Source organism: Capsicum annuum, chromosome 3 (genome assembly GCF_002878395.1).
Source record: "Capsicum annuum cultivar UCD-10X-F1 chromosome 3, UCD10Xv1.1, whole genome shotgun sequence".
Taxonomy (NCBI): domain Eukaryota; kingdom Viridiplantae; phylum Streptophyta; class Magnoliopsida; order Solanales; family Solanaceae; genus Capsicum; species Capsicum annuum.
The window spans coordinates 265,641,201-265,666,219 of NC_061113.1; the positions used below are offsets into that span (position 1 = coordinate 265,641,201).

Sequence of the window (25,019 nt, forward strand, 5' to 3'; positions counted from 1 at the left end):
TTAAAAAGAAAAAAGATACTATATAATATATACAACTTCCTTCACTAGAAAGGACACATATTTACAAAAGATAACAGTTCTGGAATAGCAACTGCAATCTAAATGTGCCCTACCTAATTTCGTTAGTTAAGTCGAAGCAAACTAACTCCAACTGTAAACTACCTTTCGAGGTATCATATGTCATATCTGACATTTTGTAAGGACTTCCAACACAAGAAAGGCAGAAAATTGATGGATTAAACCTATACATCATATACAGGCAAGCGCTGCTCAATACAAACACGGCAGATAGGACATTTGTTGCATTTCTCACAGCAGGAACTGCACCACATGAGATAAGAATGAACATTTGTACCATTGGCAAGTAGGTAATATGCTAGACCCATAATGGCGGAGCAAAATACCTGCAAAGGACGCGATGCCTGCAAGGGAGTAGCACTGTACTAATCTCTCCTTCAAAGCAAACCCTACATAAAACTTTTTCCTGCACAGCATCAAAATTGTTTTGAGTTAATGTGATCAACTATGCAAGATCTCCTCACACAAATAAATGTAACATTTGTTACATAAGAAAGTGACAGAATTTGACTTATCCAAAAAATTCGATGGTACGAAACCACACAACTACACCCACATCTCAAACAGCAGGTGCCGTTATCCCATATTCAAGCTACAACAGTTAACTAAATCATAGTATTACATTTATTTATGTATATTCAGTTAGATTACCAGACATGAAATGTAATATGTTCTGTGAGATCTTTGATAAGACACGAACTCCTGGAAGTGAACTGTTTAAGATAATTGAAATTTTTTTGATGACATACAGCTCGAGGATTATGGTTTTTCTTCAAGTAAAACTTGAGCATCACTCCAACTAGCTCGGGACTGTGTAACTTAAGGATTTAGATATTCCCAATAGCAAGTACCATTTCATGCAAAGGGCAGAAAAAGATGGCATGGCCAGTACAACAAAATACCCAGTATACTCCCACAAGTGGGGTACGGTGGGGTGTACACGAACCTTACCCCTAAACCACAAGTAGATGTCACAGTCAACGACGACGACAACAACATACCCAGTGTAATCCCTCAAGTGGAGTAGTAATAATAATAATTAAGTAGATAAGTGCAAATACAGTCCCTTTCCCAAAAAATAGTAAAAAAGCTCTTTTCAGAAAGCGTAGTTCATGCAACATAGGCCGGCAATATACTGGAAACAGATGAAAGATTTTATCTCCTGCATCACAAAGTCGAGAAGGCCTGAGTGAAATTAAGAAGTTTACATTTTGAAGTCTTTCATATTCCTGCTGGCTCAGTTTAGTGATTTCTGCTTGCTCACCCAGAGCAGCTTGAAGTCTCCATACCTATGACAAAGCAAATCAAAAGACAATATTAAAAGAAAATACCAAATGAGCAGAAACTAGATAGATCCTCAAAAGTGTGGAGAAAAGTTAATGTCAAGAGCTTAATGAATTATATGAATAGATAGCAACATATCAACCAATACCGGCATGTACACAATTTTGTGTCATGTACAATAAAAATCAGTATGGTAAAAATGTATGATAAGCTTACCTCCTCCGCAAGATCCTTCTTGGGCATTTTCTTGACTATTTCAGGCGGATAACCACAAAAAGTATTATATCTGCAAAACAATATGTAGTTACTATAATGAAATAAAGTCTCATAATCCACAGAAGTAATAACAGTCTTTATTTCAGCCAAATTCACCCCAAAATTATCAAGAATAGGTTTGGTGATGATGAAAGGATGTAAAGCAAGGTCAGTTACTACTACCATAAGCTCGGGTTAACATTGGTGAACTACAACTAAATGAATTGCAATTCAATGAGGAGGAGTGTTAGAGGGTAAAAAAAACTCTGACTGAACGAAAAACAGATTCACAACAATGTAATAAATCAGGAATGCTTTAACTTGTAGCTGAGGGTCTATCAGAAACAGCTTCTCTACCTCGCCTCTGAGGTAGTGATATAAACTGCATACACTTTACCCTCCCAAACCTCACTTGTGGGGTTTTACTAGGTATGTTGTTGTTGTTTTGATATTTCTTTTTTTTTTAAAAAAAAAAGAAGCTGTAAGGAAATCGAACTAAACCGACAAATATGTGTCTCTATTTGTTTCTCTAGATTAGATTATCAGCTCAATCAATGGTTGGCTTCCCAAATTGAATAAGTTTGTTTCAGCTCATAGTTGCTTGGTGTTCCAATATGAACATTTAACGACAAGTGAATTAAGGAGTTAAATTATTCAACTGAGAAGTGAGGTATTACATTATTCAATTGAGAAGATCACCAATGTGATCATGCTGAGGTTTTTGAGGCATTTGAAGACCTCCATTAAGAATTACAAGCATTGGACGAGAAAGAAAGAGGCGAATATTTATGTATAGGATCATGCACCAGGGCTGCCCCTGCCAGTACCGGAAGTGACAATAAAAGTGGGAATGCTGTCATTAGAACTAGTGGCAGGCGGAAAGAGTTAAAGAAGAAACAAAAAGTTGTGAAAAGGACGAGCTACAAGAGCTAGATTTAAATGTTGCCGCAGGGCCAGAAGAAGTGGAGAGTTTTTGAACACAGAATTATCATGGAGGTGGTACCTGGGAGTTCTTGAATTTGGAGTTGTGTTAGGAGGAGACTTTACCAGCTATGGAGTCTTTAAATATGATCAATACTTGTCTTTGTTATTAAGACAGCTGTAGTTAGCCTTCCAGCGTCCGTCTTCGTCTATTTATCAAAGGTTTTTAAACCACAAAAAAGAAAGTGTTGGAGTTCATAAGTTCTCTAGTCAGTTTTTTCCATTTGTTTCATCTTTAATCGTTCAAGATGCTTTGTGTTATCTAGATTGGTAAATGAATTGAAATCTATTGCTGAACTAGTGAACAATAAGAAAGTGATGGATCAACAAAACCCTCCTGCACTCATGTGTTCTTTCATGTTTCCATCTCCAGCGAGGTTGGTAACTCAATTTTTTTCTCCTAATGTGATTCAAGAAAGAATATCGAAAGATTCAGCTCAATAAAACCTTACAAGATGATTTTACACTAACTAATTACATTTATTGTTACTTTTTAACCTAGGTTAGCTTAACTGAAGTTGTTGAAGTAATTATTTCCTTTTTGTGGTATAGTCTTGAGTCGAGAATGTACGAAAAATACTTTCTCCATCTTCACAAGGTAGGGGTAAGGCTTGACCATATTAAATGACTCACGTAGCTGACAAACTCACCTCCAAATTAAAGAACTCCATTTACCACCTCAACGATAATTATGATTCAAAAACACACTCTTCTTTTCGCTCTAGGGCAAAATTTAAATAAAACTTGAGTGGCCAGGTCTTTTACATATTTACTTGTTTTTTTCTAACTTTTTTCACACGCAATTTAATTGCCAATACTTGCTCCAACCAACATTAAACTAACGGTATTTCTAAGACAAGGTGCATAATTTTATTCGTTAGTATTCGATTTTCTTTCTCATCCAAGGCTAATGATTCTTTACTGAGATCATCAAAACACATTTGATTTGCCCACTCAGCATGATAAGTTGGCGATCTACTAGCTTTCCTTCAAAAAAATTATCAGTTATTTTTTCCATCATGATTTTCCACTTGGAGAAAGCAGAATAACACCAACATTTGTTACGGGCCGAGTTGAAAGTCCATTCGCCTTATTGAACAAAGTTCTTATCCTTTTTGAGAAAGTAACAGCAGGAGCCTTCTCACATATTTGAAAGCACACACTGTTACTTTCTCAAAAAGAAAAAATCTTTGTCCAAGAAAGCTAATGAGCTTTCAACTTGAACAGGAGCGAATGTTGGTGTAATGCCCTTTTCACCAGGTGAAAAAATCATATTCCTATGCTTACACAAGTAACGAAAAAATAATTGAATAATTTTTTGAAGTGAAACCAGAAGATCACCAACGTGATCATGTTGAGGGCAAATCAAATGTCTCTGAGACATTTGAAGATCTCCATAATTAATTACAAGCATTAGACGATAAAGAAAGAGGCGAATACTTATGTATAGGATCACCTTGGCTGAGAAATACCGCCAGATAACACATGTAGGAGCAACTGCTGGCAATTAAGTCGTGGGCAGAAAAAGTTGAGAAGAAACGAGACGTTGTGAAAAAGGCAAGCTACAAGAGTTAGATTTAAATGTTGCCCCGGAAACTGAAGATGCCGGGAGTTCACGAACTTACAATTATCAAGGAGGTGGTAAGTGGAGCTCTTGAATTTGGACTTGTGTTTGGAGGAGACTTTACTAGCCAGGGAGTTTTTAAATATTGGACAATTCTTGTCTTTGTTATTACAAAAGTTGTTGTTAGTCTTCCACCATCGTCTTCGTCTAATTATCAAAGGTTTTCAGACCGCAAAAAATAAGGCATTGAAGTTCTTAAGTTGAACTCAAGTCTTCTTTTGTCTCTGAGCAACAATTAAATCAAACTTGAGTAGCCCAGTCTTTACACATCTACTTGTTTTTTCTTTAACTTTTTTTGCCCGCGACAATTGCCAACAGTTGCTCCAACCTACGTTAACCTAATGGTATTTCTAAGAAAAGGTGCATGATCTTATTCGTCACTATTTGTTGTTTCTCTTTCTCATTTCTTTACAAAGATCTTCAAATGTCTTAAACACATTTGATTTGCCCACTCAGCATGATATAGTTGGCGGTCTACTAGCTTTCCTTCAAAAAAATTATCAGTTATTTTTTCCACATGTGTGAAACCACAAAACATGATTTTCCACTTGGAGAAAGCAGAATAACACCAACATTCGTTACGGGCCGAGTTGAAAGTTCATTTGCCTTATTGAACAAGGTTCTTACCCTTTTCGAGAAAGTACCAACGGGAGCCTTCTCACATATTTGAAAGCACGCACTGTTACTTACTCAAAAAGAAAAAATCTTTGTCCAAGAAAGCGAATGAGCTTTCAACTTGAACGGGAGCGGATGTTGGTGTAATGCTCTTTTCACCAGGTAAAAAAATCATATTCCTATGCTTACACAAGTAAAGAAAAAATAATTGAATAATTTTTTAAAGTGAAACCAGAAGATCACCAACGTGATCATGTTGAGGGCAAATCAAATGTCTCTGAGACATTTGAAGATCTCCATAACTAATTACAAGAATTGGACAATAAAGAAAGAGGCAAATACTTACGTATAGGATCAACTTGGCTGAGAAATACCGCCAGATAACACATGTAGGAGCAACTGCTGGCAATTAAGTCGCGGGCAGAAAAAGTTCAGAAGAAACTAGACGTTGAGAAAAGGGAGAGCTACAAGAGTTAGATTTAAATGTTGCCCCGGAGACTGAAGATGCGGAGAGTTCACGAACTTACAATTATCATGGAGGTAGTAACTGGAGCTCTTGAATTTAGACTTGTGTTTACAGGAGACTTTACTAGCCATGGAGTTTTTAAATATTGGACGATTCTTGTCTTTGTTATTAAGAAAGTTGTTAGTCTTCCACCATCGTCTTCGTCTATTTATCAAAGATTTTTTTACCGCAAAAAATAAGGCATTGAAGTTCTTAAATTGAACTCAGTCTACTTTTGTCTCTGAGCAACAATTAAATCAAACTTCAGTAGCCCAGTCTTTACACAAGTACTTGTTTTTTCTTTAACTTTTTTCACCCGCGACAATTGCCAACAATTGCTCCAACCTACATTAATCTAATGGTATTTCTAAGACGAGCATGATCTTATTCGTTAGTATTTGTTGTTTTTCTTTCTCATTTCTTTACAAAGATATTCAAATGTCTTAAACAGATCTGATTTGCCCACTCAACAAGATATAGTTTGAGATCTACTAGCTTTCCTTCAAAAAAATTATCAGTTATTTTTTCCACACGTGTGAAACCACGGCAACATGATTTTCCACTTGTAGAAAGCAGAATAACACCAACATTCGTTACGGGCCGAGTTGAATGTTCATTTGCCTTATTGAACAAGGTTCTTATCCTTTTCGAGAAAGTAACATCGGGAGCCTTCTCACATATTTGAAAGCACGCACTGTTACTTACTCAAAAAGAAAAAATCTTTGTCCAAGAAAGCGAATGAGCTTTCAACTTGAACGGGAGCGGATGTTGGTGTAATGCTCTTTTCACCAGGTAAAAAAATCATATTCCTATGCTTACACAAGTAAAGAAAAAATAATTGAATAATTTTTTGAAGTGAAACCAGAAGATCACCAACGTGATCATGTTGAGGGCAAATCAAATGTCTCTAAGACATTTGAAGATCTCCATAACTAATTACAAGAATTGGACAATAAAGAAAGAGGCGAATACTTATGTATAGGATCACCTTGGCTAAGAAATACCGCCAGATAACACATGTAGGAGCAACTGCTGGCAATTAAGTCGCGAGCAGAAAAAGTTCGGAAGAAACAAGAAGTTGTGAAAAGGGCGAGCTACAAGAGTTAGATTTTAATGTTGCCCCGGAGACTGAAGATGCGGGGAGTTCACGAACTTACAATTATCATGGAGGTGGTAACTGGAGGACTTGTGTTTGGAGGAGACTTTACTAGCCATAGAGTTTTTAAATATTGGACAATTATTGTCTTTGTTATTATGAAAGTTGTAGTCTTTAACTTGCCCACTCAGCATGATAGAGTAGGCGATCTACTAGCTTTCCTTCAAAAATATTATCAGTTATGTTTTCCATACGTGTGAAACCACGGGAACATGGTTTTCCACTTGGAAAAAGCAGAATAACACCAACATTCGCTACGGGCCGAGTTGAAAATTCATTCGCTTTCTTGAACAAGGTTCTTATACTTTTTGAGAAACCAATCCACTTGGAGAAAGCAAAATAACACCAACATTCGTAACGGGCCGAGTTGAAAGTTCATTCGCTTTCTTGAACAAGGTTCTTATCCTTTTCGAGAAAGTAATAAGGCGAGCATTCTCACATGTGTGAAAACATATATTGTTACTTTCACAAAAAGAAAAAACTTTGTCCAAGAAAGCAAATAAGCTTTCAACTCTGACAGGAGCGAATGTTGGTGTTATGCCCTTTTCACTAGGTGAAAAATCATATTCCTATGCTTACACAAGTAAAGCAAAAATATTTGAATAATTTTTTGAAGTGAAGCTAGAAAATCACCAATGTGATCATGTTGAGGGCAAATCAAATGTCTCTAAAGATCTCCATAATGAATTACAAGCATAAGTGAATACTTATGTATAGGATCATGCACCCTGGCTGAGTACCAGATGACATGACACCTGTTAAGGCAGCTGCTGGCGATTAAATCGCCGGCGGAAAAAGTTCAGAAGAAACAAGAGTTGTGAAAAGGGCGAGCTACAAGAGTTAGATTTAAATGTTGCCCCGGAGATGGAAGATGCGGGGAGTTCACGTACTTAGAATTATCATGGAGGTGGTACCTGGAGTTCTTGAATTTGGAATTGTGTTTGGAAAACACTTTCTTAGCTAGGAACATTTAAATACGGTCAATTCTTATCTTTGTTATTATGAAAGTTGTTAGTCTTCCACCGCCCGGCTTCATCTATTTATCAGAGGTTTTCACACCGCAAAAAAGAAGACATTGGAGTTCTTAAGTTGAACTCAGTCTTCTTTTGTCTCTGGACAACGATTAAATCAAACTTGAGTAGCCCAGTCTTTACACAACTACTAGTTTTTTTCTTTAACTTTCTCGCTACGACAATAGCCAACAACTGCTCCAACCTACGTTAATCTAATGGTGTTTCTAAGACAAAATGCATAATCTAATTTGTTAGTATTTGTTGTTTTTCTTTCTCATCCAAGGCTAATGATTCTTTATAGAGATCTTCAAATGTCTTAAACATATTTGGTTTGCCCACTCAGCATGATAGAGTTGGCGATCTACTAGCTTTCCTTCAAAAAATTATCAGTTATTTTTTTCATACGTTTGAAACCACAGGAACATAGTTTTCCACCTGCAGAAAGCAGAATAACACCAACATTCGCTACGAGGCGAGCTGAAACTTCATTCGTTTTCTTGAACAAAGTTCCTATCCTTTTCGATAAAGTAACAGCGTGAGCCTTCTCACACATGTGAAAGCACGCACTGTTACTCTCGCGAAAAGGAAAACACTTTGTCCTAGAAAGCAAATGAGCTTTCAACTCGGACAGGAGCGAATGTTGGTGTTATGCTCTTTCCGCCACGTGAAAAATCATATTCCTATGCTTACACAAGTAAAGAAAAAATAATTGAATAATTTTCTGAAGTGAAGCCAGAAAATTGCCAACGTGGTCATGTTGAAGGCAAATCAAATGTCTCTGAGGCATTTGAAGATCTCCATAATGAATTACAATCATTGGACGATAAAGAAAGAGGCAAATACTTATGTATGGGATCATGCACCCTGTCCGAGAAATACCGCCTAATAACATATTTTAGTGCAAATGCTGGCTATTAAGCTGCGGGCCAAAAAAGTTCAGAAAAAACAAGAAGTTGTGAAAAAGGCAAGCTGCAAGAGTTAGATTTAAATGTTTCCCGGAGACAGAAGATGCGGGGAGTTGACGAACTTAGAATCATCATGGAGATGGTAACTGGAGTTCTTGAATGTGGACTTATGTTTGGAGAAGATTTTCTTAGCTAGGAACATTTAAATACGGTCAATTCTTGTCTCTGTATTTAAGACAATTGTTGTTAGTCTTCCACCGTCTTTCGTCGTCTATTTATCAGAGGTTTTCAAACCACAAAAACGGTGTTGGAGTTCTTTAGTTCAACTCGATCTTCTTTTGTCTCAAGGCAACAGTTAAATCAAACTTGAGAAGCCCAGTTTTTACACAACTACTTGTTTTTTTTTAACTTTTTCCACCCGTGACTTAATTGCCAACAACTGCTCCAACCTACGTTAATCTAATGGTATTTCTTAGACAAGGTGAATGATCTTATTCGCTAGTATTTGTTGTTTTTCTTTCTCATCCAAGGCTAATGATTCTTTACTAAGATCTTCAAATGTCTTAAACATATTTGATTTGCCCACTCGGCATGATAGAGTTGGCGATCTCCTAGCTTTCCTTCAAAAAAAATTATGAGAAATTAGAGTTACGTCCCTTTTGTGGCAATATATTTAGCACTTCTAGTGTTCTTTTAAAGATTTCCTCCAAGTAATATTGTATGTCCAGTAACACTAAATCCACATAGAGCTAATACTAAATTCACATAGAGCTAACATCACAACTAACATAATATTGTACTTCCTAGTACACTTAAGACCTTGAGATAAATTATTCCATAAAAAGGCATGCCTTTTATATATTCCATCCAAAATACTGTTAAGATCAATCCTAATTTTCAATTGCTTCATTAAAATTTACTGCGATAATTTTTACATCATCATTACTTGAGTCAAAGGTCTACCGGAAATATCCGCTCTATCTTCACAAGGTAGAGGTAAGGTTACACACGTACTACCCTCCCAAGCCCCCACTTGTGGGCGGCGGGGGCTTATGTTGTTGTTGACAATAGAAGAAAATGTATGTGTAAATGAAAAATAAAACTAACAATTTAGCATGTTTCCTTTTCAATCCTTTTCATGGACCACGGCTCAGAATTACGGCTAGATCAAAACAATTGGAGTAGCAACTGGCAATCAAGTTGAGTAAAGGCTAAGGCACTGAGTTACGCCAGCTTGATTTAAATGTTGCCCAAAGCTAGAATAGGAGAGTTCTGAAGTAATATTATCATTTTTTTAAACAGGTAAACAATTTCATCAATCACGATTTCATTAATCACAGGGCCAAAATCGATTGTATACAAGCAGTATACCAAAAAGCAAAGAACCTACAACACAACATAGTTCTCCACAAAAGACACTCAATCCTCTATACAACTTGGCACTTACATGGGTGCACCAAAAATAAGTAAGGGGCATGAGGTTACTCCTCAACTGCCCAAAAGTCACTTCGACCTTTTCAAAAGCCCTCCTATTTCTTTTTGTCCAAACGATCCACATCAAAGCTAAAGGCAACAACATTCCAAGCTCCACGCCTTCCTGCTTCTTCTAGTTTTTCAGTAAGCCAACATTTCCTTCACAATTCTCCTCATCGCCCGAGAGATACCAAACCTCCTAAACATATCCCACCACAGTCTCATGGTCAGGTTGCGATGAAGATGATCAACTTCCTCACCCATTTCCAAAAACTAACTCTCCTCTCATCCCTTACCCTGAACGAGATGTTAACCTCAAAATCAACCCAGACCTTCATAATATTCCTCCACACTCCACACTGAAATGAAATATTGATATCATTAGTTCTCTACCCCCCTCCAGTCACCCCATATTTTCTACTTTCACCCCTCTCCATAAAGAATTGGTCCCTATCCCGAATCTCCACAACCATTTCCCACCAACGCTTTATTAAATACCCTCAAGTCTTTGACTCCTATATATATATATACACACACACACACACATTAAAAATAAAAAGCTCCCCTATTGTTTTGTAGTTGTCACTATCTTCCATCGACCAAATGATGTTTTCTTGTCCCATCTGCCTAATCCCAAAGAAAGTTTCTTTGGAGCCTTTCCAACTTTTCTGTAACACTAGCAGGGGCATGAAACAAAGACATAAAGTAAGTGGGGATGCTCGATAATGTGCTCTTAATACGCACTTCCTTTCCTCCTATGGAAAAATATCTTTTTGCCAACCAGAGTCTCTTCTCTACCCGCTAAAGAACCGGATTCCACACAATAATGTCTTTATTTGAGGCCACCAGGGGTAGAAATATCATAGAGGTGGTAACTGGAGTTATTGAATTTTGAGTTCTATTCGGAGGAGACTTTACCAGCTATAGAGTCTTTTAGTACGGTCAATTCTTGTCTTTATTAGTCAAAGTCAAAAATCTGATGAATACAAGGAAAGGTGATTAGAAAGAGAGGCGAACGACATGACTATAGTATTGGTCGAATGTTGGTGTGAACAGTAAGCGGCAGATCTCCCCCTTATTTTGGGAAAGCTGCAGGGAAAGTGTGAATACTTTCAAGGCAAGGGGCAACCTGATTTGACATTGTTGTTTACTCTGATCCGGTTGAGGTGATTTTCGTTTACCAGCACGTAGGTGTTTTAAATTCCTATTGCCGAGTCTTTCTAAGTCAGCTATTGGTAGGCTTCAGTCGCCAATCGCCGTCCATCTATCAGAGGTTTAAAACCACAAAAAAGAAGGTATGGAGTTCTTGCATTCTTTTTTTTTAAAAAACAGGTAACATATGGAATTCTTGCGTTCTTAAGTTAATTTTTTTCCGTTGTTTCATATTTAGTCTTTAATGATGCTTGTGTGTCTAGGTTGGTGAATCAATTAAAACCTTTTATTGAACTAGTGAACTATGTGAAAGTGACGGATCAAAGAAAACCCCGTGCACTCATCAGTGTTCTTTCATGCTTCCATCTCCAACGAGTTTAGTGCATTTACATTTACATTATCCTTTCTTCATAGAAATGAAATACAATGCAAAGAACTCAGACAAAGGAGGAGAAAACCATTCTTACCCAGGAAATCCATCGTGGAATAATCGAGCCTGTTCCTCTCTACTTGATTCATCAATGGACCACCAACCAAGTAACCTGAAATACCATCACATACTAGCCATCACTTAATTGCAATTTCAAGAATCACTATTTATGTGACAATTAAGAGTCGTTGTGTTATCCCATAATTTTCTTCTTTTTTTGGTAACTATCCCATAATTTTCTGATCCTCTGTATATCATGTTCTACAGAAACGAAACCTGTAATAATTTATCTTCCTCCTGTTGGTTTCTTATGACTTTACCTGGAACCATGATGCATAAATGCAAAGCAGTCACGCACTCTTGAAGAAAATACATGGTATCGTCCCACAGCAGCTCCACTTCGTAATAAAAGAACAATTTTTTCAACAAATCTTAATGTAGCAAACAAAATACCAGCTCCTTGCAATAGGAATATGGGTAAGAATAGAAGTGGAATAGAAATGTGTCTTGCACCTGCAGGTGTTCCCTGAAATTCAGAAGCCTGAATTATTAGAAACAAACCAGAAGCATCCCCAATGTCCAGTAGCTGGGCCATAATTACATCATAGAGTAACTTACCTCCAGGCGCATACAGAGGAGAACTTGGAAAAATATAATTGGAATTTTCATTATGTGACCACCGAGGTCTTGCAACCCACACATTCTTCTCTGGGGTTCTTCCTCGGAGGAAACCACTAAGCCACTATTCCAGTCAAGGTATCTGATAGTAGTAGACGAAGAACTAGCTCCACGTGCATCAGAACTTCTATGAATTGTTGGATTTGACCACTTAGTACAAACAAGAAACGCAAAGCACTCAGCAATGCTGTCAAAACAGACAACTTTGTTAGTTATAGCTGAAGCCGCCAAACAGAAGAAGGATGACTAAGAGCATCACAAAAAGGACATACCCATAATTAATAAACAAGTCCCACCAGCCCAGAGCTCCAACATCTCCTGGAACAAAGAAATACAGTTAACATAGGTATTAGAGACACAGACAGGTAACAAAAGGCTTGCATACTATAAAAGTATAAATAAACCGGTCAAAAACGTTGGATAATATATAGGCTTGATATATAACTGCCCTTAAAGGAACAAAAATAAAAGGGTCTTCCAATTTCTTTATTCCGTTTTCATATTTCATCAATCAATGAAATAGTCATAGACAGGGAGTATCCAGAGACCTCTTTAGGCACATTTTATCAGACCTAAAAAATTTTGCAGAAAAGTACTCAGTTCTTAAACGCTGATCATTATTAGAGCTTCACTTCTCCAAAAGGATATTTCTGTTATTCAGAGTATCCAGATGCTAGTAGGATAAGTTCTAAATGATGCAAAAAAAATACGTGGTGGATTCGAAACCATTACTGGCCAGCCATGATTAAAGGAAAATCATGAACTAAAACGAGCATCCAAAATATCAAGATATCGATCAGCAATATGCAACAGAGGGTTTCACTTCACTTAATTGTTACAGGGAGGCTTAATAAATTGCCTACTGATATAAGCATCAAATCATCCAACTACCCGATCAAACCAATTGTCGAGGCAGTTTATCCATACAATGACCCAACATATTTGAAAGAAAAAGCAATACTAACACCAAAAAACGAATGGTGTATGAATTGAATGATAAAATTATGAAAAGAATGCCAGGTGAAGGAATAATAACATATTTTAATTCTGATACAAAATTATGGGTGCTTCAATCAGTTTCTTTTGACTTCACTTTCAGAGTGACTTTGGCCTGTATTTGGGTGTCTTTCCGTTTCTTCATTTACTCTATTTTTCTGATGACATCACTTTAAAAAAAATTGATACTGGTAACTTGGACTGTACTTCCAAAAGTAAACAGAGGAAATGAGGAATTGGCATAGGCTTCCAGAAAAACTGTACAAACACAAACGAATAGGAGATTTTTATCTTGCAAGCCCCTGCTTTCCCTCTAAACATGACTAAGGACATGCGAATATGTGATAGCATCCAGGGTGACATACCTCCATTAAAGTTGACGGGCTTCAATGGGAGATCGAGAAGATGCTCATCGTGGAAAGAACCCAAGAATGGGCCCATGAATTGTGGTGACGAATGGGATAGATGCTACACACATTCAAGTCCAAGCCCAAATGCAAGAGGAGGAAGATTGAGGCCACATGAAAGCTGAAAGGAGATGATTTTGCATGCTCAAATGGAGGCCAAAGGAGAGTCCAAGAAGCTGAATTTTCATGTTGTAATTACACATGAAAATCAATCCAAATGGGACTGCATTACACGTGGGAACTCATGCCCGAAAAGGGGAAGTTTAGGCGTGAGATGTTGGTTCCCAAAAAAACAAGAATTGATACTTCTTTCCTTATTAATTAGGGAAAAGTTTGACATTAATTTTTATTTGTTTTTCTATTTTAAAAGTTTCCTAGTTTGATTGTACTATTTATTATATTTCCATAAAAGTAGGATTCGAATCCCATGCTATTTGGGATAGGTTTCCCCTGTTTAACTGTCTATAGGAGTAGATTTTTTTATTTTTATTAGACAAATTATGATGAATATTATTTGAGAGGTTTCTCTTCTTTACACCTTAGTGTGTGGTGGCTATGGATTTATTTGCAAATTGCAACCTTATAAGAAAGATTCTTTAAGAGGTAAGATTAATTCTTAATTTGAAATCTTTGGTTTCTATAATGTAATTTAAAGAGGGTAGTTAGTCTTATACTAATTATTGTCTCTAATTTCTTCGAAATAGGGGTCAAGATCATTTTTTATCTAAGTTCCAGATCTCTATGTCTAGGAACGAGTGCTGGATATAGTTAGGAGAAATAACAACATTGAGTGGAGATGCTTTGGGCTGTACCCCTCAAAGCAACAAACATTAAATAATAATATCCACAACTAAAGAGAGACAGAGGTACATACCACACAACTTGAGAAGGGTGAACACTGTGGCAGCAACAAAGAAGACCATGGAGATTGCCACCCAAAAATGCTAGTAACCATAAGATCGTCATTTAGTAAAACCATCTTCTATATTCTCCACATTATTAAAAAACAAGAACAAAGGTTTAATAGATATAACCAAATTAATTTTCCAATAGGTATCTATTTCTTTTTCTTTTTAATAAGTAAAACCATAAACTTTGCACAGACACATCATAAAATCATTCAACCACGCCCAGATCTATTACAAAATGCAGTCATTGATAACTGTCCTCCAACTCAGAAGGCATTACCAAGTCTAACTGGCTCACAGGTAAGCTCTGTGAACAAATCATTGTATTGAATTAGAGAACAAACACTCACCGTCTCAAAAAAAGAGTACTACTGTCTTTCTTTCTTTTTCTATTATAACAAAATGGAACCCACTTTTCTAAAAAAAGGGCAGCCCGGTGCACTAAAGCTACCGCTATGCGCGGTGTCCGGGGAAGGGCCCCACCACATGGAACCCACTTTTCTAAAAAGCATATTTAAATATAGTTTATATGATACAAAGGGATTTGTGATATTTATTTTACTCTTAGAAGTTAGTGTTTTAAGAGAATACAACATTTTTTTGTTTTTTATTTTATTTTTTGGATCAAGAAAAAAAAGGACACAAAATTTAAGAGATGGTCCCCCATGTTCCTGGACCAATACTAAACTCACATCTAACTCTTCTCGTGTAATCATTGCATCGAGGGAGAAGTTTGAAATATGAAAATATAGAGTAGCTAACGAAAAAGATATCATCTAAACTTTGAAATAATTTTGAACAGCACTAGTTCCAGTTCAACATGAAAAAAATGAACAGAATTTATAGTTTGAATTACTGAGGGAACTTTTTGCTTCAAAGAAGAAGGTTGAGTCTTTTGCAAAGAACAGAATAGCATAGTTCACTCACTTTTTGTGGAGGGATTAATAAACTACAGCATACAAATCTTCTAGTCGCTGATAAGTGTCAATAACTATTGACCCTGTTCTTATTATCACATGAGACTTCAATGTTACAAAGATTCTTAGCTCTCCATGTTGCATATTGATACTAAAGGGATAAAAACATAGGTTGGATTGCTATGCCTAGAAGGCTAAGAGTACAGATACGTTTCAAATGATTTCAACTATAGGTCGACCAGGATGCATATACTACACTAGAACAAATAAAGTTATAAAATGGATTCACAAAATCAAGAAATTGAAAATCAGAGAAATACGATTTCAGCTATGAAAACCTAGACTAACTAGTACTGTATCTCCAAGGACAAATAAATGAACTTACTGGAAGTGTTTCCCATATTGCCTCATCATTCATGCTTTCTTCATCTCCAGGTAATAATGCCTTACACATTCTGCTCCAAATGGTAAAACGTATTTATCCACCAGCAAGACATGGCATATAAGCAAGTGTATTACTACTTCCATTCCATTATTGGAGATCCTTCTTTTGATTATTTTCCATACAACAGGTCATGCACTAAGATTTAACAGCTAATATTGCAGAAAATGGACTGCAGAAAATGGACCGAAAGGCAAGAAATATTAAAGGTGACCAGTATGTTGAACAAACATAGTTCTACTTGGAGGTGGAAGCAATGTTAACACTAACTCTGTCAAAAGGCAAATAGTTCACTTCAGAAGCCTTTATGGCATGACGTTCTAAAATATCTTTTGAAATGGATGCTCCTTCGACTAACATTTTGGGATGTGGAGTGGACAAGTTGCTTATTGTCTACCTAGGATTACCCTTGGGATCAAAACACAAGGCACTTGAGATTTAGGACAAAGGGGAGCCTTGGAGTCCGGGTCTATCGGAAACAGCCTCTCGACGTCTTTAGAGGTAGTGGTATGGACTGCGTACACACTACCCTCCCCAGACCCCACTATGTGGTAATATACTGGGTTTGTTGTTGTTGTTGTTGTTGGAGCCTTGGAGTAACTGGTAAAGTTGCTACCATATGACCAGGAGGTCACGGGTTCAAGTATTGGAAACAGCCTCTGGCAGAAATGCAAGGTAAGGCTGCATACAATACACCCTTGTGGTGGGGCCCTTTCCCGTACACTGCACATAACAGTAGCTTTAGTGCACCGGGCTGCCCTTACTTGAGATTTAGGACGAAATATTGAGAAAACACAAAAGTAACTTGCTTTGTGGAAATTCCAGTACCTTTCCCTAGGAGGCAGGTCAATTCTAATCAATTCAGCTCTGAATTATTTACCAACATATGTAATGTCATTATTTCCCATGCTTAACAAAGTTTCTCTAGACAGGCTGAGAAGGAACTTCTTGTGGCATGGCAACAAGGATTACAAAGGCTTGAATGTGGTGAAATGGGATATAGCACAACAGAGCTGAGAACAAGGAGGTATGGGGGCAGAAACCTGAAGCTGCAAAACAACAGCTTGCTCAAGATATGGCTATGGAGACACGATGAGGAGAACCCTGCTCTTCGGAAGAATGTTATCCAGCAAAAATATGGACCAATTAGACAATGGTCCTCGAATGAAACCACAGATACTTATGAAGTTGGTGTATGGAGAACTATCAGATCCCTGTGACTAACCTGGAGTGGGACATAAGCTAGCAATCGAAGGAAGATCCTATTCTGGAAGAACAACTGGGATGGGCAAGGACCATTGCAAGAGGCCTTCCCTAGCCTACTTTTTATATGAAATAATCAAGACCAACACAATGGAAGAGATCTGGTCAGCACAGGGATGAAATTTAATTTTAAGTAGATTGTTGAATTGATTGAAAGTGGAAAGGGTTGCTGCATTGGTTGGTAGGATAGGGACTACACAGAGACAACCAATGCCCCTGACATCTTCAGATGGAAACATTATGGAGATGGACACTTCTCAGTCAGTAGAGTGTACAAGAGGGGCTTAACAGAGATGTCACGAAGATGTAAAAAGCCTTGGAAAAGCATGACACCCACAAAGGTGAAATGTTCCACATGGATGGTGGTAAAGAACGGCATGTATAACTCATGAAGCACTCCAAAAAAAGAAAATCCATTTAGCATCTACATGCCCTCTATGCATGGAGGCAATTGAAACTAACAGTCACCTATTCATTGGCAGTCTTCATTTATCTGGCTGGGGACAACTGGAGAATGACAGAACACACTGCAGATTTACTGAGCTGCTGGATCAGAAAGGGACAGAGAAAAATTCAAAAAGGTGGGAAAACTATACCAGCATGCATATGATGGACTACATTGAAGGAGAGAAATGAAAGAATTTTTGAAGGTAGATCAAACTCCGTACAGAAGATCAAAGGGAAATATATACACAGTGTTTTTGGTGTAAAGAGCAATTTATAGATGATGAAGTACAAATACTGGACTTTCTAGGTTTTTCGTAATTATTTCCCTTTGTAATCACACCTTTGGAGGTGGCCTGCTTATCCTTAATGTTGAGGAATACACATTACTAGTTTCAAAAAAGAAATGGATGCTTATCTGTACACTTAAATATATCAACGAAAAGCTACAAACAAAATCGAGGTTCTAAGAGGAAGGGCATATTGGAGATTCTTTTAACAATTGTAGCAGTAAAAGAACCACTAGATTGTTTTTTCATAGTAAAGCAATCAAAGAAATAAGTCAAAATGACCAAAACATGTCAACATAGTACCTGAAATTGTCAATAAGAATAATTACTTCAAATACTAACAAGGGAAGGAAGACAATTTTCAAATTCACAGCTGCCGAATGGTTGACTGCACAAAAACGCAAGAAAAGAAGGGTAAGTAAAGGATAATTTTGGTTAACAAACTAATATGAACCTAGACGCACCATGAAATAGTACAATAAACCTAAGATAAATAAAATTTGTAAGAATCGTATTACAAGAGATTGTGGAGTTTTTCTTTCTTACCATATATGCTCTCGAGATGTATACATAGAAGTAGTTCAAATGCAATAAGCAAAGGTGTCGCAACAACAGCATGACATGGTGCCCACTGTCAACAAGGAGGCAACACCCACAATATATGGAATACAAAAGCAGAAGGGAAATTTGATAAGCAATTTTGTTTGGACAAACTTCCTCTTTCTTATCAAAATTTAAGAAGTTACTGCATAAACATACATGGCGATCGTAGGGAACTGATGGAGCAGGCAGGGAGAATCTTCCTCGGGCAACAACAGCGTGAAACACCCATAGAGGGAAGAATATAATCCTGCATATCCAAGTCAAAGTCATGGTGAAACACCTCTAAATCTAAACCTGGTGAAAGGACGTCCAAGGAGCACTATACTAGTTGTTCAATTGCTCCTTAGGCTATAAAACAATAGATCTTTCGGTTTCTAATAATATACATGTATCGTATATCCTTGTGACCTACACAGCGGTTGAGCCACATAAGCTCAAGGGTGGTCAGTTGAAAACCCTTTGCCCAAAAATTATAATGTGTAGGCAGGTCAAATATTACTAAGTATTTGATAACCCTTTATTTCAAGGAAAGATGAACCTTGGGTTACTTGGTGCAACAAGTTAAAATTATGAGATAATAAATGAGAAGGACGTACATTTAACCACTCATACAAACCAAAATAAAGCTTATTTATTACGTACAAACCCTTGAGTTTCATACCTGAACTACCAGGTCTGCGAGTGTTTCCTACCTGAAATATCTCCAACTATTTATCAAAACACACTTAAACTCCTATCTGAACAATATCACCAATATTTATGAAATGATGTCACCAACTATTTATCTAGACACACTTCAATCAATTCTATTAATTATTCACTTTTCCTACCTGAATGACATCACCAACTATTTATCTAAACACAGTTCGGTTAATTCTATTAATTATTCATTTTTCCTACCTGAAACTCACATACATAAACTTATCACCAACCATTTATCTAAACACACTTCAAGTACTCTATTAATAATTCACTTTTACTACCTGAAACTCACATACCTAAACTATTAACTGTTGACACAACTGTTATAGATCAGGTATGAAACTCGAAAAACTTTTCAACCAAAAAAAAAAACAGATAGTTTAACCAAGCAGTATCAGCATCCGTGGAGATACAAGCATCATGAAGAAACAATTACTCGGATCACATTATTTATTCAGAATTCATATATTAAATTAAAAAAATTGTGGAAAGACAACAACAAAAAAAAAAAAAAAGAAAGAAACTGACCACAGGTAACTCACACAAGTCTGATATAGTTCAGGTATGATACACAAAAAAACTGTATTTCAGCCCCCTAAAAAAACAGATTTTTTAACCGAGCAATATCAGCATCCATGGAAATACAGACATGAAGAAATGATTACTCTAATCACATCATTTATTCAGGATCATAAATTAAATTGAAATTTTGGTTAAGCAAAAAAAAAAAAATACTGACCACCAGGTAACTCACACACCTGATATAGTTCAGGTATGAAACTGAAAAAACTAAACTTCAATTGAAAAAAAAAAACAGATAGTTTAAACGAGCAGTATCAGCATCCATGTAATTACAGGCATGAACAAACAATTACTCTGATGGCATCATTTATTCAGAATTTATAAATTAAATAAAAAACTATGAAAGCAAACAAAAAAAAACTAACCACCAGGAGAAATCCACGGAATGATCGAGCTTCATAACAAGTAAAGTGGTGAAACACAAAAGCAAGATGTGCACCGCTAGTGTCTGACCAGATTTCCCCACTCTCCTCCAGCTCATTTTTTCCCGTTCACACACACTAAACTTGTACTCGTCAGAATTATTATTATACAATGAAAAACCTAGCTATATACGAAAGTAAAATCGGCGAATTCTACGATTGCGATGAATTCAATGAGAAGAATTTTAGGGTTTAAAAAAGGGGAAGAGGTGAAATTGAAAAGTTAGTAGAGGGGATGCAGTGGCAGTTGCGGGAAGAGGAAGACAAAATGGGAAAGGGAAAGTTTCATTGCCAATTGTAAGGCGCCATTAGAAATATAACGAAATAGCTTTGGTATTGTCGAATCAAATTTTTATTTTTTTTTAAAGGAGAATAATTAGTTTTTTTTTTATATTTTAGAGTTTAGTATAAGACAAAATCTTATCCTATTGGCAATTTGAGTCATTCAATCAATTATTTTCCGCTTATCAATAATTCATAATTTTTTCATCTCAGGGCAAAAATGTTTGACTAAGTTTGGGTGAAAAAGAAGGTGCATGACACCAGCATGGCCAACACTATAAATATTTTTTAAATTAAAATATGATATTGATGAGATACAAATATAAATATATATTGATTTAATTAAATATTATTACTTTTGATATATAAATGACTTATAATAATTAATTAGAGATAATATAGTAAAAAATATTACTAATTCTAATACATAAATAACTTATAGTAATTAATTTAGGGTAATATAGTAAATCACGGAGCAATTAGAAGTAATATAGGCAGACATGTCATCTATTTTTTAATTAAATATTATTAATTTTTTAATACATAAATGACTTATAATAATTAATTAAGGATGATATAGTAAAATCACGGTTAAAGAAGCTGAAACAAACGTCATAAATATCTTTTTTTAAAATTAAATATTATTAATTTTAATATATAAATGACTTATAATAATTAATTAGGGGTAATATAGTAAAAAATATTATTAATTTTAATATATAAACGACTTATAATAATTAATTAGGGGTATATAGTAAATCATGGAGCAATTAGGAGTAATATAGGCAAACATGTCATCTATTTTTTAATTAAATATTATTAATTTTTTAATATATAAATGACTTATAATAATTAATTAGGGATGATATAATAAAATCACGATTAAAGCAGTTGAAACAAACGTCATAAATATCTATTTTTTAATTAAATATTATTAATTCTAATATATCAATGACTTATAATAATTAATTAGGGGTAATATAATAAAATAATATTATTAATTCTAATATATCAATGACTTATAATAATTAATTAGGGGTAATATATAAATCATGGAGCAATTAAGGGTAATATGTAAATGACGAAGCAGTGGTCGAAACCAAATGACTTATAATAACTAATTAGGGGTAATATAATAAAAATATTATTAATTCTAATATATAAATGATTTATAATAATTAATTAGGGGTAATATAGTAAATTACGGAGTAGTTAGGGGTCATATAGGAAGACATGACATTTATTTTTAATTAAATATTATTAATTTTTTAATACATAAATGACTTATAATAAATAATTAGGGATGATATAGTAAAATCACGATTAAAGAAGCTGAAACAAACGTCATAAATTTTTAGTTTTTAATTAAATACATTAATTCTAATATATAAATGAATTATAATAATTAATTAGGGGTAATATAATAAAAAAATTATAAATTCTAATATATAAATGACTTATAATGATTAATTAGGGGTAATATAGTAAATCACGAAGTAATTAAGGATAATATAGTAAATGACGAAGCACTAGTCGAAACCAGTGTAGGCAGACATGTCATCTATTTTTAATTAAATATTATTAATTTTTTAATACATAAATGACTTATAATGATTAATTAGGAATGATATTGTAAAATCACGATTAAAGCAGCTGAAACAAATGTCATAAATATCTATTTTTTAATTAAATATTATTAATTCTAAGATATAAATGACTGATAATAATTATTTAGGGATAATATAATAAAAAAATATTATTAATTATAATATATAAATAATTTATAATAATTAATTAGGGATAATATAGTAAATCACAGAGCAATTAGGGGGGATATAGTAAATGATAGGGGGTGATATAGTAATTTAATTTTTGAATAAAATATTATTATTTTTTTAATACATAAATGACTTATAATAACTAATTAGAGATGATATAGTAAAATTACGGTTAAAGCAGTTGAAACAAACATTATAAATATCTATTTTTTAATTAAATATTATTAATTTTCTATAAATGACTTATAATAATTAATTAGGGGTAATATAATAAAAAAATACTATTAATTCTAATATATAAATGACTTGTAATAATTAATTAGGAAGAATATAATAAATCACGAAATAATTAAGGTGTAATATAGTAAATAATGGGGATAAAAAAGTAAATTCACGAATAGGTGGTCGAAATCACCTCTTTTATATAATAGAAAAATATGGTGAGTTTGGATTAAACAAATTAATTTTAAATAGCAGAAAATATTAATGTTAAACTTTTTTATTATATGGCCAAGTTTGAGCAATTTGATCATAGATAGCAGAAAATGTTATAGTCAAACTTCTTTATTATATGACCGAGTTTTACAAAAATAAATTGATTACAAATAATAGAAAATGTTATTGTTAAATTTTTTTTATTATATATGACCAAGTTTGAATAATTTGATTCTAAATAACAAAAAATGTTTCAGTCAAATCTCTTTGAGACCGTTTAGATAAGATTAAAAAAAAAATAGCTTAAATGATTAAAATCTTAAAATAAGTGTTTAGAAATAAATTTGAACAAAAGAATTGATTCTAGATAATAAGATATACTAGAAAAACCTTTTTATTACGCACTAGTTACTATAATAAAAGGTGGAGATTAAAAATTAAAAATTATAAATTAATCATTTATAATACAAGTCATACAGTTTTATGGTAAATAAGTTATATTTGTAAAGTAACTTTCCTTGATTTAATATATATGTCACTCACTTATAAGTATAATTTAATTCTAAATAGTCAAAAATATTATTGTTAAATTTTTTTTAATTATATGATCAAGTTAGGATAATCTGATTCTAATAGCACAATATGTTACAGTCAAACATCTTTATCATATAGTCAAATTTAAAAAAAAAAGGTTCTAGATAGCAGAAGATGATACTGTTAAACTTTTTTATTATACGATCAATATTGGATACCAAAAGATGTTACAGTCAAATTTCTTTATTAGATGACCAAGTTTGAAAACGAACAATTAAAGATAGTAAAATATACTACAGTTAAATCTCTTTATTACGTTCTAGTTACTATAATAATATGTGAAGATTAATCCATTTATACAAGCCATGTAATTTTATGGTAAATAAGTTATATTTGTAAAGTAACTCCCTTCAATTTAATATGTGTATCACTCAATTATAAATACAATTTGATTCTAAATGATAAAAAATATTACTGTTAAACTTTTTTAGTTTATGATCAAGTTAAAGTAATCTGACTCTAGATAGCACAAGATGTTACAATCAAACGTCTTTATTATATGACTAATTTTTTTTAAAAAATAATTGATTCTAGATAGCATAAGATGTTATTGTTAAACTTTAGAGTAAATACATAACTACTCCTTGATGTTGACCGAGATTTTTAAAAAGACACCTAAACTTTGAATTCGACCTATTATTCCACGATTCTTATTTAATCCGTTGCAAATACACCATTTTTCGCTGAACCTCAGTCACAACAAAGAGATTGAACACACGCACCAACCAGATGCTGACACGTGTTAAATATATTTAATTTTATATTTTATTTATTTTTTAATAATTGTTCTTTTTTATTTAATTTAATACCCTACCCCACCCCCTCTTCCCCCACCACAACCTATCTAGCAACTCCCCCCTCCTCCAGCATCCAACAGTACCCCTACCCCCATCGTCTTCCTCATCTAGCACCCCCACCCTGTCAATTTCTCCCTCTACGCCCCATTCATGCACCATCATCATCACCAGCACCACCACCATCACTATCACTACCACCATCAAAACACACTCACCACCATCATGAAATTGAAACTTCATTTTTACATTTTTGAATTTTTCTTGAATTTCAACCATTTTAATTCAAACGTCATATCAATCACTTCTTCAAAATCAAAACTCAATTCCATAAAACACTCAAAAGTGATAAATGGAGTTTTAATGATATGATTTTTTTTTTCAAAAAAGCTTCATTGGAGCTTTAATAGAGGAGTTATGGAGCAGTTTTAATGGTGTTGAGGATCTTTAATAGGTAGTTAAATGATATGATTAACTACAAAATGAGAAGTTTTAATGATATGATTTTTTTTGAAAAAAAGCTTCAATGAAGCTTTAATGGTGTTGAAGAAGAAGTGGGGGGAGGGGGTACGGGGTAATATTTAAAAAGATTTTTTTTTTAAAGAATATAAATTATATATTAAATTATTTACATGTGACAGCTTTTAATCGGTTAAAAAAATCAAATTTAAGCCCTTTCACGCGCCTGTGGTGCGTGTATACATGCAGAGGTCCAAAATAGTGTATTTGCAACGGAATAAAAAAGATTCGTGGGGTAATAGGTCAAATTAGAAGTTTAAGTTTCTTTTTGAAAATTTTGGACAAGATTAGTGGTGTAATTATGTATTTACTCTTTTTTATTACTCTCTCTGTCTCATTTTATCCGTCCCAAATTGGCTAAGTTGATGTCCATTTTACTTGTCCCATTTTACTTATTAAGATAAGACAAACTTTTCTTTCCATGTTTTACCCTTTGCATTAATTACCTTTTCTTTAAATTAAAATGTAAACATCATTTAATAAGGGTACTTT

The 25,019-nt window shown here is 34.4% G+C and overlaps 1 protein-coding gene across 2 annotated transcripts; it reads right to left on the minus strand.

The window, feature by feature from the left end:
* On the minus strand, positions 1 to 20,480 carry LOC107852455. Of its 2 annotated transcripts, none has more exons than XM_047410092.1 (14): positions 20,069 to 20,480; positions 18,576 to 18,666; positions 18,363 to 18,447; positions 18,120 to 18,204; positions 15,763 to 15,832; positions 14,427 to 14,496; positions 12,422 to 12,464; positions 12,090 to 12,336; positions 11,792 to 11,997; positions 11,509 to 11,583; positions 1,579 to 1,648; positions 1,287 to 1,367; positions 405 to 484; positions 1 to 321 (listed from the first exon to the last, which is right to left on the minus strand). In XM_047410092.1, the coding sequence occupies exons 1-14, from the start codon at positions 20,182 to 20,184 to the stop codon at positions 243 to 245; spliced, it is 1,398 nt and encodes a 465-aa protein (XP_047266048.1). In that variant the 5' UTR covers positions 20,185 to 20,480; the 3' UTR covers positions 1 to 242. The 2 variants fall into 2 exon arrangements, with proteins under 2 accessions (XP_047266048.1, XP_047266047.1); XM_047410091.1 differs by having other exon boundaries at positions 12,422 to 12,467; positions 20,069 to 20,479.
* Positions 20,481 to 25,019: the final 4,539 nt, after the last annotated feature.

Bases quoted from the DNA above. Each gene is read 5' to 3' on its own strand.
- LOC107852455 (XM_047410091.1), bottom strand. From the start codon at position 20,184: ATGAGCTGGAGGAGAGTGGGGAAATCTGGTCAGACACTAGCGGTGCAC. The intron at 18,448-18,575 runs GTATGTTTATGC...CCTTGTTGACAG, and splicing joins CAGTTCCCTACGATCGCCAT to TGGGCACCATGTCATGCTGT. The intron at 11,998-12,089 runs GTAAGTTACTCT...TCTGAATTTCAG, and splicing joins TCCTCTGTATGCGCCTGGAG to GGAACACCTGCAGGTGCAAG.